Raw genomic sequence first — 15,920 nt, forward strand, 5'->3', positions numbered from 1 at the left:
TTTTGCCATTCAAATTTCTGCATGCAAAACTGGCGAATTAAAACTCTCACGGGACTTCCCTGGTGGCGCAGTGGTTAAGAATCCGCCTGCCAATGCAGGGGACAGGGGTTCGATCCCTGGTCCGGGAAGATCCCACATGCTGTGGAGCAACTAAGCCCGTGCGCCACAGCTACTGAGCCCTGCGCCACAACTACTGAAGCCTGCGTGCTCTAGGGCCCATGCGCTGCAACTACTGAGCCCACGTGCTGCAACTACTGAAGCCTGTGTGCCTAGATCCCGTGCTCCACAACAAAGAGTAGCTCCCACTCGCCACAACTAGAGAAAGCCCACGTGCAGCAACGAAGACCCAACGCAGCAAAAAAAAAAAAAAAAAAACTTTCACAGAAATAGGCAGATTGGTAAGATTTGGAAAGAGTTTCCTTTGACTTTAACACACTGAACATGGATGAACACTTATTTTGGTAGACAAAGACACTAGTTATTTTAGTTGTACTTTCCCAGGAAGTTATACTGATAGGAGTAAGCTATCAAATAAAATTACCTGGATGCTAAGATGTTATAATACTTGCTGTTCCAAATGTTTTTATTATTAACTATTCAGTTTACATTACTTCAGTTTTTCCAGTAGGTATCTTGTAATTGGTGGCATTTGTATACGTCAATCTAGGCAGACTTCTTTTTAAGTTAATTAATTTATTTATTTATTTTTGGCTGCACTGGGTCTTTGTTGCTGTGCAAGGGCTTTCTCTAGTTGTGGTGCGCGGGGGCTACTCTTCGTTGTGGTGTGCGGGCTTCTCATTGTGGTGTCTTCTCTTGTTGCAGAGCACAGGCTACAGGCGTGTGGGCTTCAGTAGTTTTGGTGCGTGGGCTCAGTAGTTGTGGCTCGCGGGCTCTAGAGCTCAGGTTCTGTAGTTGTGGCGCATGGGCTTATTTGCTCTGCGGCATGTGGGATCTTCCTGGACCAGAGTTTGAACCCATGTCCCCTGCACTGGCAGGTGGATTCTTAACCACTGCACCACCAGGGAAGTCCCTAGGCAGACTTTTTTTAAAACTGCATTCCTTCTATTTTATGCTGTTTTAGGGCTACCCGGGTGCCCATATTTCTTCATTTATGTCTCTTCTTAGCATGTTTTCCCTTGTAACTGTTTAATCACAACTTTAATAACAGGATGTTTGCATTTCCTATTTTATATTCTGAAAATTTTTGTTTAGACTTTTCCTACTCTGACTTTCCTTATATGGTCTGAATAACAGCTAACATAATATCTAAGTTTTATTGATCACCTTCTATATTCCAGGCACTTGCTTGACATAGATTATTTCTAATCCTCAAAGCAACCTGGCAAGACAGATATTATTATCCTTTCTTTATAGCTGAGGAAGCTGAGATGCAAGGTGTTTTATTTAGGTCGTGCTGAAGGTGACACAGCACATTAGTTTCAGATTTGAAATCCAAAGCTGGGATTGTCTCTGCAGTTAAATTGTGTGCGTGTGTGTGTGTGTGTGTGTGTTTGTATGCGACAGAAAGAGAGAGAGAGACAGGATCCTGCAATGATTATGAAAAAAAGGATACATTTGCATGCACTTTCATACTTTGCTCCATTGTTACGGTTTTAATTCTAAAGGTCAGAAAGTTACAAAGCACTTATATCCCTATCTGATTGTTCCCCACATATCTGAAACTGTTACACAAAGTAATTTACTGTTTTTAGTATCTAGCATTATAGACATATTGAAACTTTGAAAATATTCTCAGTTAAAACTGCTTTAGGCAGTGTATATGATAACAGTGCCAGTGTAGTGAAAATGCATGTAACTAGCTCTCACACAGGTAAAGGGGATGCAAGTGGTTTCTGTACATGGAATATATGATGAGGTGAGGCAGATTTACTTTTAAGTAGACATCAGCAAAATGGACAGGAGATTCCCTGAGGTTATGAACCAGACTTAGAAAGGGCAGTAAATTCTGATGACATCATGTTATGTAGAAGGGTATGAGCACTCAGATTCTCCCTCTCTGAGTAAAAATTACAAATTCATAATCAAGCTAAAAACACATACTAAAAAAAAAATCACACTACTGACCTTATCCTGAAGTTCATATTTTTATAGAAGATATGAAGATAACTTTGGTTCTCACTAGATCTGGTTATTCCAACCTACCTGCCTTTTCTCTACTAAGAATCTGCTCTGCTCACTGCTTCTACACATCCTTCCCTGAGAAGAACACCATGGAATTATCAGTTAGACTGATTATCCCCTCTCAAGTCATGTGCCTTTTCCAGATAACGAGGCGATCTCTAGACCTTAATAGCTGAAACATTAAAAATGCCCAGTGCTCATGGTAGAAGGATTATTTTGTTAATCAGAAACATTCCCAGGTTACTGGTTTTCTCTCTATCCCCCCTGCTTGCTTTCTGCTGTTCTGACCTCACTGTTTAATGGAGAATGCTACGAAAGATGTTTTTGTTTTTCTTTTTAAATTCTTCTGCTTCCTACTATCTGGATGTGTTGGGTTAAATTTTCTTCTGCTTATTAATTTTGGCGTGTACATGTCTTTAAACAAAATCCTTTTCCAAATCTGCATTATACAAGCTGGTGACTTTCAGTTTTTTTGTCTCTCAATGTCATTTAAGCTTAATACAATCCACGGACACTGATGGGGAATTTTAATAGGTTACGGATGTGTATTCTCGGTGCTTCAATCAGCAAATCCATATGGAGAAACTCTGAGACACACACCATCCTCACAGAGACTCGACTCTACCTGTACACCATGTAAGCTAGGGAGTCCTTCAGCTCCTTGGAAACGCCTTTCCTTTCTGCGTGCACTGATCCGTAATGAATGCTCTCTCCACAGAACTCCTGTAGCACTTGAGAGTCTGATTCATACTCAGACTTTTCTACCAAAGTACTCTGATTACAGAGGCACATAAATGCCAACCTCTGGGGGTGGAAGTGGGTAAAAGGGACCTGTGGTTCATGTGTGGATCCGGGGTAATAATGCCACGAGAGTTGCTTTAAGCACAAGCTACCTCTGATTTATCCTAAACCCCTATGCATTCTTCACCATATTATACCACCTTTATTTCAATAAATGTATACTATTTGTATTTTCCAATGAAATAGTCTCTGACTAAAAAACTGACCCCAGGAGAAGGTGACAAGTTTACTCTGTAGCTCTGGGTATCTTCAAACAGATAACTGCACACTCTCGCATACAATACCTTATATTATTACTTACTGTTATAAGAATATCCTGTCAGGGAATCTGGATAACCAACTCAATGAAAGAAACTGTATTTTTAAACTCTTATTAATAGGTTGGTCTCATATAATGTATTCACTCATAGTATGACATTTTTAGTATGACATTAAAGTTATCAGACATTTCTGTAGGGCACACACAAAAATTTCAGTTTTTTATTGTTATCCTTGGATTAGGGGTTCAAAATATACTTATTTTATGATGATTTTGATTCATAAAGTATGAAAGTATTATAACAATTTACATTTAATTTAATTTAATTTTATTTTATGAGCTACCTGCAAGTAGTTTTTCCATGACGAAACCTCAGTAAGTTACTTGTGTGGAGAATTTGACACCTGACAAGATCATATTTGCAACTGATTGATGGGAAAAGGAAAATCCATGACTTATGTCACCATTTCTAGATGTCAGAATGTCTGGCAGCCTTGTGTAATCAAAACTGTAAAGTGCTTTCTTGTAAATTAAAGAATTAAAATTGTGAGGAATTACCTGAATATTTGGGCAGCATTCCTGAAAGGTTTAAATACTATTCTGAGTTAAGAAGAGAAATGTAACCACATGGTGATTAGGAAAAATATGTCAGATGACGATGAAGTCTGTACCTCTGCTCTGACCCTGTGAAGCGATAAAAACCGTACTGGCTATTTCACTGGAAAGGCTAAAAGATGAAAAAATGGAAGTGAAGAATATGGCATTACAGAACTCTTATTTATTTCCCCAGCTGTGGAGGTCATTACTTGCGTATCAGAGTTCCTTTAATCTCAGCATCTCACCCACAAACAATTTCTAACACTTCTTCTCGGAAGGTCTCACTTTCTTACACAGCCATGAAACTATTTAGGGCTTCCCTCTCTCATGGTTAGATTATTATCCTAACTTTAGCTCCTCCTGTTCTTACCTGTCATGGAAATAAAAGCTTCTGGTATAATCTTTTTGGCCAACACTTAAAAAAATTATTTCACTCTCATCTTCAGAACACACAGATAGTTGCTCCTTGTTGCCTATCGAACCCAAACTGCTCTGGTCGTTCTCAAAGCTTCCTGACTGGCTTGTATGTGTTCCTCGAGATTATGTCCCATTACATGCCGACTCGTCCCCAGGAAACAAGCGTGCCACTGTTACTGTTCCTTGTGCACACACATCCCTCTGCTTTTGCTTATCCATTCGTGAGGTTTTAATGACAGTAGCTACGGTACTACGCTAGGTTCTAGGTTACAAACACGAATGAATAAACACAGTCTCACTCCTTAAGGATTGCATGAGCTGGTGTATGACAAGCACAAGTGTCTGCAATACCATAAGGTAAGTGCAATAATAGAGTGATAAATAAGGTATAGAGTGGAAAAGAGAGGAAAAAATATGAAGACAAATTTTTGATGTCATTTTGTTCACATAACCAGATGATATTATGGTTTGTAAATTACACGAAGGCAAAGACCTTTCTTTTTATTATGTAGGTACTTCAGAAGCATAGGTTGCAAAAACTCACACTGAATACCCCATCAGATTCTTCAGAGGTCACAAGGTATTCCTGATATTTCATTCTACACAGACAGTCGGTGGTAGAAGTAGATTTATTTCTCTAAATGTAAAACTACCATCTTGGTGTGGTTGGGACTACACTGGCTTAGAAATAAGGCAACTTGAGCTTTAGTCCTGACTTGTCCCTAATAAGCCACGTGACTTAGAACAAGACATTTCACCTCCTTAAGTGTCTAAAATGAGTAAGTTGGGCTAGATGTCCCTAACTTCTCCTGCTCTTACAATCTGTAATTCTCTGCATCAGCATTCCTTCAATAGACACAAACTAATAGAATCTACAACGTGTATGTCACTAGACCTTGTGATATGTTTACGTCACAGACGTTCAAATCTCATCGTCTCCAAGCTGGAGTTGGATGATTTCACGGCTACAATCACCTAAGGTACTAACTCCCTAAGGTCAGCACACTGTGGCTTTACTTCCCTACTTCTTTAATCCTGGAGACACTGGCCTGGAAAGAGAGAAACTGAAGCTCTTTTTTGTTTTTTTTGAAACTGCAGCTCTTTGACCATAGTCTTGGTCACACAGGCAAGCAGGAAACCACATCACGCTTGGCATGTTTATTGATAGTGAGACTCTGGAGTGACTGACTGAAGATTGAGACTGAGCTAACCTGACAGCTTGAGAGCTTAAAAGCATTGATTAGTGAATGTGCAAGAATCTGACCTTCCAACTGCCTCCATGTTGTGGTTTTGGTTTCTATAATAAGAGGTAAAAAAAAAAAAAAAAAGAGGAAACCTTATTCTTTTATGCTTTGTAGTGATTATTCTACCCAAACAAAAAGAGACATGAATTAACAGAAACCCATGAGTATAATTTTAAGAATCTTACACACCAGGGACTATACTGAGGAGGATATACTCTAGGGATAGAGTTCCGTGTGTGTCCTCAGCATATATTCTCATAGTAAACAACTCCGAAAGACTCCACTTCCAGTGAAGGGCGCACATACATTCTGCATTGTACTTACCATGCTGTCCATTGACAGATATTCATATTGCACTTTTTAATTAGGTGACAAAGCAGTTTTCACATATATGGTAGTTGGTGCTAATGAAAATTTACATAAGGAACCAAAGGGAATTAAATAGATGTTAAGATTATCATTTTGCATGTTTTCTTTTTATTTGTGGTAATAAAAAAGTGTGAATTGAAAATCTAAGGAAAGATAACTTTTTAAAAGTGAAATGCACTAAATAAAAAGGCATGTTTATAAATACAATAAAGTACCTGTGACATTTAATTTAGAGAATGTATAGCAATGGCAGTGACACATACTATTAATCGATCCTAACTCTGTAGGGTTGTGATGAATGGACTATAAAACATTTAATTAGGGCTTCCCTGGTGGCGCAGTGGTTGAGAGTCCGCCTGCCGATGCAGGAGACATGGGTTCGTGTCCCGGTCCGGGAAGATCCCACGTGCCGCAGAGCGGCTGGGCCCGTGAGCCATGGCTGCTGGGCCTGTGCATCCGGAGCCTGTGCTCCACAACGGGAGAGGCCACAACAGTGAGAGGCCTGCGTACCGCAAAAAAACCCAAAAAACAAAAAACATTTAATTAGTGTTGGTTATGCTGAAATGTTTTCTGTAAAATTAAATTCATGTTGTATAAAGGACATGATGATAACGCCTTTAGCTGTTTTACTTGATGTTATAAATACAAATATGAGAAGAGGAGAAAACCACCAGGGAAAGGAACTCAAAAGTATTATGCACTTTATCTTTACCTGATCATTTGCAATTTTCTGACACCCTTTATGACTGGCAAAGTTTATCAGGTTTGTTTCAGTAAGTCTACTGTTCTCAAAATCTCACGTATGTGAATAATTCCCTGTTCACTTAACCGCTATTTTGCTTTCTATTCCTTGTTTTCTTTCTTAAATATATTTGAGAATATATAGCGCTTTTGTTAATGGGAAATGTTTGCAACTTTATTTTTCAGTCAAAAGAAACCATATAGGGCTTCCCTGGTGGCACAGCGGTTAAGAATCCGCCTGCCAATGCGGGGGACACGGGTTCGAGCCCTGGTCTGGGAAGATCCCACATGCCGTGGAGCAACTAAGCCCGTGCACCACAGCTACTGAGCACACGTGTCACAACTACTGAAGCCCACGTGCCTAGAGCCCACGCACCACAACAAAGAAACAACACAGCCAAAAAGAAAGAAAAAAGAAAGAATAAATAAAATGAATAAATTTAAAAAGAGAAACCATATAAAGGATATAATTCATGTGATAAAACAGGAGTCTTTTAGTAAACATTTACTCTTGAGTGTTACTTAAATACTCTTATAATAAGCTGTTTTGATAATATATATATGACAACAATAACAAAAATCTGTGAACTCTCTGAAGCCTCTTCTGATTAATTGTATCACTTATTAAGAACTCCCTAGGAATTTACCTCTATGATGCTATTCAAAATTAAAATAGTCACACTCACAAATGTTTTGTTTGTGTATGTATATGTTCTCATGTCTTCCAAAGTGACGTAGTTCTCAAGGAATAATTCTACTTTCTCATTCTAATTTTCATTTATACCTCCAATCAACTAGCACAGTATTTCATATTTAACAAGCATTCGATCATCGTATTTAAAATCATTATAATGAGAACCTACTGTACAGCACAGGGAACTCTACTCAATGCTCTGTGGTGACCTAAATGGGAAGGAAATCTAAAAAAGAGTGGATATATGTATACGTATGACTGATTCACTTTGCTGTACAGCAAGAAACTAACACAACATTGTAAAGCAACTATACTCCAATACAAATTAATAAAAAACAAAGTAAAATAAAATAAAATAATCATATTAACCAAACCTTATTGGAGCTGGCATGTCTTTGATTATATTCATTCCCTAACAAAATGAACAGTGTCACTGATACCAAAAGTGTCAATAAATACAATTCTTTATTTATAAAAATTCACACAATATTAAGAAATACAAATTCTTCATAAAAAAAAGCATTTTTTTTTTTATGAAGGAAAAGAAAGAGTAGAGCTTGGGGCCATTGACTCATTTTTTAGATCATCTGTCTGCCATATTTGTTAAGTTGCTTACTTTTTATTGTTACTGTAACCATGAATTATAGATATCTTATAAATAAACATGTGTGAAAAAAGAATTGATTTACTGTCAATGATTTATCAATTTTATAAGTATGTGAGCACTTCTGAGTAACTACCACTTATGGGAGACAAAGCTTTGCCTTTATGAAATTCAGCATCTACGTGGTGTGACTATATACACTACAAGAACTATGTCTTTATCTCTTTATTCGTCTACTTAATATATACACCAAACATATAGCTGGTCAAGCTGCTGAATAAATCATCAAAATAAAGTATGGCTTACTGGAGCAGTTTTAAAAGACATTTTGAAATATATAGCAGTGAATAAGAATAACAAGGAAATGTTCTGCTGACTTTGAGAGAAAATATTGCATTTTGTTTTTCTTTGCATTCTCAAGAGGAACTAGCCTTGCCTTATACATAGTAGATGCTCAATAAACATACGGTGGATGAATTCCTGACCATATAGACACAGAGGGGCATGTAACATGAATTATGGAGTAGAAACACAGGAGAGGGAGATAGGATGGTAAAAAGTCTGTTTTGCAGTGATTTCTCATTAATGAGGATGCTAGTCCTCTACTGACTACTTAGCAGGAGACCATATGATCTGCTCTCTGCAGCCAGCTTATTGATTGTGTGGGTCAATGTAATCTGATGCATAAAGAACCGAGAAAGTGGAAGGTGGCATTTTCCTAGATAAATGGTAAGAAGCAGCTCGTTTACATTTTCATGCACTGAGGCTCAGTAGCTCCCACATAAAGTTGAATTATTCATAAAAGCAATCCTAAAACTGACAATTCCTTCTTTATTAATAGATATGATCCTAGCAAAAAATTAGATTAAAAAATGCACGAAGACATCTTAAAGATAGAATCTGTATGAGCATGAAGTAAAAATTGCTTCTCCCTTTTTTATTTAGACTATCTGTGTTGTACACACACATATCAGGGTCTAGTTCTATGCTCTTAGATTATTGTGGTCCTTGGTTTCTATCTTCCTAGATACCCAATGCCTAACCATTTTACTGCTAGTTAGTGCCCACGCTAAATGCAAGCCAAAGTGATTAGCTCTGAGAAAAAACCAACAATAAAACAACATCCTCAATGCAAAACTTCCAAACTGACTGACCAACTAACAAAATCCCAGAAAAACAAATCCAAAATGCGAACACTTAATCCATAAAACAAATAAAAAATATTACTGAAGAGAATGAAACTATTGGATAAAAAAGAAGTTTGCATTAAATGACAGTTTTAGTATCTCCAGCAGAGTTCCTAACACAAACTCGGCACTCACAAATTGCTAGTTTCTTTTCTTTCAGCCCAGGAGAGAACGTGCAGTGTTACCTGCCAGAGAGGGTCTTTCTGCTCAGGGAAGAGCTCAAAGTACTTGTTGGCTAGTTGCACTGGAGGCAGAGTTTGCAATTTCAGGTTGGTCCAGCTCTGCGCGAAGTTGGCCAAGTTCACAAAGGTGTACAGCCCGAGGCGGTCATTCCCATAGTTTGACAAATGGGTCATGAAAATGCTGATCTGAAAAATAAATAAAAATGACCATAAATATCATATGCATATGCTCAAAAGTGGCATAGAAGCCCTAGGAAGTACCTCACCTAAACGCTGAATTTCATGAGAGGTACATTATCATTTCAGGTGGGGTGTTATGGATGGAATTGTGTACACCGCACCCACATTCATATGTTGAAACTGTAACTCCCAATGTGACTGTATTCAAAGATAGGCTCTTTAAGGAGGTACTTAAGCTTAAATGAAGTCATAAGGATGGGACCCTAATCTGATAGGTCCGATGCCCTTATAAAAAGACACCACAGTGCGTTCCCTCCCTCTCTCTTTCTCTCTCTCCCTCTCTCTCTGTCTCTTTCTTTCTCTATCCCTCCCCCCTGCAATGCACAGAAAAGAGGCCAATTGGGAACACAGCCAGAGGGCGGCTGTCTTTAAGTCAGGAAGAGAAGTCTCACCAGAAACTGAATTTTCTGGCACCTCGATCACGGACTTCTAGCCTCCAGAACTGTGAGAAAATAAATGTCCGTTGTTTAAACCACCCGGCCTGTGGTGTCTTATTATGGCAGCTTGCAAAGACTAATACAGGTAGAAAGCCACACATTTGATTTCTATTTCAAAGTCACTCTGAAGCTCACTCTTAAAATAAAAATTGAAATTGGGATTGGCATCCCCTCACTGCCCATTAAAAGTATGGTATTACTTTACATATCAGTTTTTTCCCCCATTGTGGAATCAAAACTATCAAATCCAATAATCTAATAACTCCCAACCTAGAGAAGAACCAGAATTAGACCAGTTCTAAAATTTAAAAAACTGTTCCAGACCTTTTTTGGTATAGATATGTATACAGGTTGAAATGAAATCAAACTCAATAAAACTTGTTTGTTTTTTTGTGTGTGTGTATGGTCTAATGACTCATGAGTATGAAACGTACAGTGTGGGGAATACAGTCAATAAATATTTAATATTTTTGTATGGTGATAGATGGTAACTAGACTTATCATGGTGGTCATTTTTAAATGTATAGAAATAATGAATCAATATATTGTGAACCAGGAACTAATATAGTGTGGTAGGCCAATTATACCTCAAAAACAAACAAACAAACAAATATACAAACTCATAGAAAAAGTGATCAGATCTGTGGCTACCAGAGCCGGTGGCAGGTAGTGGGTACTGGGGGAGGGGGAATTGGATGAAGGTAGTCAAAAGGTACAACCTTCCAGTTCCAAGCTAAATAACTATGAGGGATGTGACGCACAATATGATAAAGATAACGAACGCTGCTCTATGTTATATATGAAAGTTGGTAAGAGAGGAAATCCTAAGTTCTCATCATAAGGAGAAAATATTTCTTTTTTTCTTTTTTTTTTTTTTTTTTGTGGTAGGCGGGCCTCTCACTGTTGTGGCCTCTCCCGTTGCAGAGCAACAGGCTCCGGAAGCGCAGGCTCAGTGGCCATGGCTCACGGGCCCAGCCGCTCCGCGGCATGTGGGATCTTCCCGGACCGGGGCACAAACCCGTGTCCCCTGCACCGGCAGGCGGACTCTCAACCACTGCGCCACCAGGGAAGCCCTCTAATTTCTTTAATTCTGTATCTATATAAAATGATGGATGGTCACTAAACTTATTGTGGTCATCATTTCATAACGTATGTTAAGTCAAATCACACCTTAAACTTATACACTGCTGTATGTCAATTATATCTCAATAAAACTAGAAGAAAAAAATAATAGAGCATTAGTTTGCATAAGAATTAAAAAAAACAACATTCTGATAAGGTAGTGTAAGTCAAAGGTATCAGGTTCATGGAATGCCCTTTACTAGAATGCTGAAAAGGATCCTCTGAGGAAAGCCCATTAAGATGATTAAAGATACTCCTCACCAAGGTTGAAGGTGGGGAAGAGAGTGGGAGAACTTGGCCTATTCCCTGTAAATATCACCTAAAAAGTATATAGAGCTTACTATGTGCTAGGCATAAATCTAAGCCCTTTACTTGTATGGAATGATTAAGTCCTCACAACAATCTTATAAGGTAGGTACAGTTATTGTCCCCTTCTACAGATGAAGAAACTGAGGCACAGTGAAATAATTTGTTCAAGTCTCACATCTAGTCAATGGCAGAGCAGAATTTAAAAGCTAGGCAAATCTGACACATGATATATCTGAAACCTTCACCCAAATAGTTTTATGTATAGAGTTTGACATCCATCATTGTTTTCCATTTGCCGTTTTGAAAATAAAAGACAAAGAATATCTATTTATAGAAGAAAGTGGAAAATTTATGTAAGTATTATCTTGGCAACTTAAAGTCTTTTTTTTTAAAATCAGAATGACAGAACATAAATTATTTTTGGAATCTTACATGAAAACTTTTCAGACAACGATTTATAATATTTGAAAAGAATTTTACTGACAGACTGCAAATTTATCTTTGAAGGCAGTATCACTCCTATCATATTTCCAGTCCATTTCTACCCCCCCCCCAGGGTATATTCAAAGCTTTTTATTCTGAAGGTCAAAAAACGAGAAAAGCTATTTTAAAGAATATTCTTTATATAGCTTGCTTGGATAGAAATTTAACTTAAAGCCCTAAAATGCTAGTTGATAAAATGATCTTAAGATTCATGTGGAATCACTTGAACAGACTCAGGATAACTATGTCACTGATTTTTACATTGGTCAAACTCTCCCTCACTCTTAAGCTCTTTTTCTTTTTTTCAAATAGAAAGTGCCCTCTTGGCAGGACTTTAATTATAGAGTTTTTAGAACATAACATAGTATCAGTACTTGATGACCATATAATTGCAGTCATTGTCATGAGAACTTCTTTGTAATCACCACAAAATAATACGCATTTGATCCCAATAAGTATGCATTTATCTCATGTTGCTACTGTAATTAAGAAATAAGACAGTATAAGCAGTGTTCTCCATGATAATTATAGTTTCTTGGGACTGAAAAACCCAGCTAGCGCCTGAATGCCTGAAGAAATACAATAACGTCCTAGAAATCTGCCACCTGCCCTCTAGCACTGTTATTTTAAGACAGAACTTTAAGGCACCTGTAAGTGTCTAAAATCTGCCAAAATTGTAAATAAAAATACTACTTGAAGAATACTGTAAAACTTATTTTTATATCATGGGCAGATATATACCATTTTGTTAGGGTATTGCCATAGTGCTTCTAAATGATTTTGTGGCCCACTAATTCTAAGTCATTTATCCAGAATCTCTTTAGGAGAACAAGCCTTGCTTTCTGAAGGAAGTATAACACTGATGCAGGGCAAACGGAAAATCCACCTTTGGAAGAAAGCAGGGTCTGGAGATGTTGCATGGTTCTAAGCTGAGGCATGCTTCTGCATTTAAATGTTCCTTTGTCAAGAAAAAAGATGAGCACCCTGGCCACAACAGTTGAAATCATTGTGTACAGGGTAGCATGTGTACATGCTTTACTGGTTAGAAATATATTAGTGCTGGTACATGGTCAATTGACTGCACTTTCAGAAGAAAGATTCTGCAAGCACAGCTTAACTGTGCATATCTGACTTGCTAAAAGCAGCTATTGTGCAGACAGAACATTTTAGTTTTAGTGTTTCTGGCCACATGGCTTGTTTATAAAAAGAAAAAGCAAAACCTATTCAGAGAGTATAGGAAGAATAAGACAAATTAAGAATGTATGTGGTCTGAAGCATAAATAAGGGAAGTGGAAAGAAATGCAGTATGAAATATTTGCAAATAATTTTTCACAGACATAGTATATTGCTATTATTTTTTATATGACAGTGTATGTTCCTCCACTTATTCTGTGCTATTATATATTTATTTATTTTGATTGTTATTTCCTTAAGGATACAGTAAGACTATTCTGGCTCAATACTCCCCAAAGCATCATCTAGAAAAGGTATGACTGTGCTACATTGGTGCAAATGGTTTGCAGATGCAAACCCACTGTACCTTGAAATATTGCAGCTCAGAGATCTGCATGGATTCAGACAAACAGCAGTTTACCTCTCACATGATAAAGATGGGCAATGATACCGTGTTCGATGGATGAGTTTAAGAATAAGATATAAAATGCTAATGTCAGCAGGCCACCTGCAGCAGGCCTTCCAGAGGGGTCACCGAGGTCGGGCTTCTATCACCAAGCTGGCCTCCTGGGCTGCCCCCCACCTTGTCATTGACACTGCTACATATGCCCCTTCCTCAACTCTCAACACTCTCAACTCCATTATAACCAAACAAGAAACAAATCTACATTCTACCTTTTACCTGTTGTAAAAATTAAAAACCAATCTTGAAGACACTCTCATAGTCTAATTATTCATTAAAAATATATAACAGCATTTCTCAATGTCAGATGCAATATGCATGCACTAAATTTAGGAAGATCATTTAACTGTGGAATAAATCCATTTAATGATGTGTCTAGAGTCCAAGGAAAAAGGAGGTTTTAAATAAAGTGATGTATAAATCTTGATAATAGGGAATTGCATAAAAATAATGGAACTCTAAGGATAATCTTTAAATGTGGGTAAAAGCACTGCCTGTTGTAGAGACAAACAGGATAGTGTCAATATTATGTAAATGTGGGCAAGTGGCTGTTCTTCTGAGTCTTTAGCTGCAAGTCATACAATTATTTTGTATAGCATTTTACTTTGCCTCTCTTACTAAGTAGAAAGGATAAAGGAAAAAGGGAAAAATAAAATAAAAAACAAAGGCTTTATTTTATCCAGAAAATGAAGCATCAACCCTCTCTAAATTGAGCTAAAATATTTTCAGACTGCCAATACCAGAATAATTTTCTGGCTTTTCCTACTTGTATGGCAAGCACAATGTCATTGTAAATTGTATGGACATTAATATCCATAACCAGAATATCAAGTATAGTATCTTAAATTAGAATTTAAAATCTTTTTAGAGCATGTATTCTTAAAGTACACATTAAATATTTGGATATCAGTTCTGTGTCTTATAGTGCCTCTAAAAATGATATCATTTACAGAGTTGTTGGATATATAGCTCATAGGAAAAACGCATTATTATAATAAACACAGAAACAATAGCTTTGCAGAGAAAGAAGAGATGTACTCTGTTTTAAGGCAGCTTGCCCTGTGCTCATGACACAGCATGGAACTTTTCAAGACAAACATTAAATATTAGCAGTTAGTTTCCATTTTTGCCTCTGTGGCCCTGTCAGTGTACTGCTTTTCAGAAAGAGTCCATTGTGTCTAAAAATATGTCCATTAGTTTGTTAAATTATTGATTAGGCTTTTAGTTCTCATAAAATGTGAAGATAGATAGAAAAAAGGGGAAGGCATCTCTGATGGCTCATCTTATGTGCTTTGGCATCATACTCATATTTTTCCTATAAAAGGCAATTTTATGTCTTCATTTTTTCTGAATATGGGCTGGAACCATACAAAAGATACTAAGAGTCGGATCATGCTTAACATTACCAATTTGTATGCCGGTACATTTCCAGATTTAAACACCAATGACGTAATTGTTGTGAAATAATTAGAGGCCCCCCTAGTACTACTTTTTGGTCCTGGGCAACTAATAAGTTGGTATATGCATACATCTATGTCCTCAGATGCCAAAAGTAAGGAATATTTGCCCAAACCTAATATAATTATATTACTCTGCCACTCAATCTAAAACCCATCGTTAGACTGGAATTCACTATTGAGATATACAAGTTTATTTTTTAAAAAATGTATCATATATTGAATGATTGGTCAATGACTGATCTTTTTTAAACACATGATGTTTTTGAATCTTAATGTGAATTTATTTAATAACTTTGTCATAGGATTTTATGTTCATTTTTGTTGTATTGATTAGGTACTAAGAACTGATCCTAATTTTTAAAGAAAAGGAAATTAAGATCAAAGGGTTTAAGTGATCTTTCTGAGACTATAGAGGAAATCCTAGCAAATCAGTGCTCAAAGTTGGGCATGTGAGTTCAGAATCAGTGCTTTCTCACATCCAGTGTTCTGCCAGAGACTTTGGCAGCAAGTTCATCTAACTTCTATTTTCTGCTTTTCCTCCTTCTATTATTTTAATTATCTGGTAGATTTTATTTGTAACAATATTAGGTTAAAACTAATATTTCTTTGTGTACTTTTCCTAGAATTGATCCAACATAAAATTTCACTTATGTATTAAAATTTTTTAGAAGTTTAAGAAATAAAAGTCAATATTTCAATATTTATATTTCTACATACATACATTTCGACTGATTATTGACTCTGAACATTTCAAGATAATTCACACTGAAGAGAGAAATGGTTATTTCATTTGCAAAGATTAGCATATATATATATATATACATTTTTTTTTTTTTTTTTTTTTGCGGTACGCGGGCCTCTCACTGTTGTGGCCTCTCCCGTTGCGGAGCACAGGCTCTGGACGCGCAGGCTCAGTGGCCATGGCTCACGGGCCCAGCCGCTCTGCGGCATGTGGGATCTTCCCGGACCGGGACACGGGTTCGTGCCCCGGTCCGG

The 15,920-nt window shown here is 37.2% G+C and overlaps 1 protein-coding gene across 2 annotated transcripts in view; it reads right to left on the reverse strand.

The window, feature by feature from the left end:
- Positions 1 to 15,920, reverse strand: part of LOC114902827 (bifunctional heparan sulfate N-deacetylase/N-sulfotransferase 4) — a 280,430-nt gene that overhangs the window by 38,147 nt on the left and 226,363 nt on the right. For both annotated transcript variants that reach the window (XM_029235475.1, XM_029235476.1), the window contains one exon: positions 9,241 to 9,423. In XM_029235475.1, coding sequence (XP_029091308.1) covers positions 9,241 to 9,423 — 183 coding nt within the window. The remainder of the gene's footprint in view (positions 1 to 9,240; positions 9,424 to 15,920) is intronic.

This window comes from Monodon monoceros, unplaced genomic scaffold (assembly GCF_005190385.1).
Source record: "Monodon monoceros isolate NGI ecotype Baffin Bay Population unplaced genomic scaffold, NGI_Narwhal_1 Super_Scaffold_20, whole genome shotgun sequence".
NCBI classification, from domain to species: Eukaryota; Metazoa; Chordata; class Mammalia; order Artiodactyla; family Monodontidae; genus Monodon; species Monodon monoceros.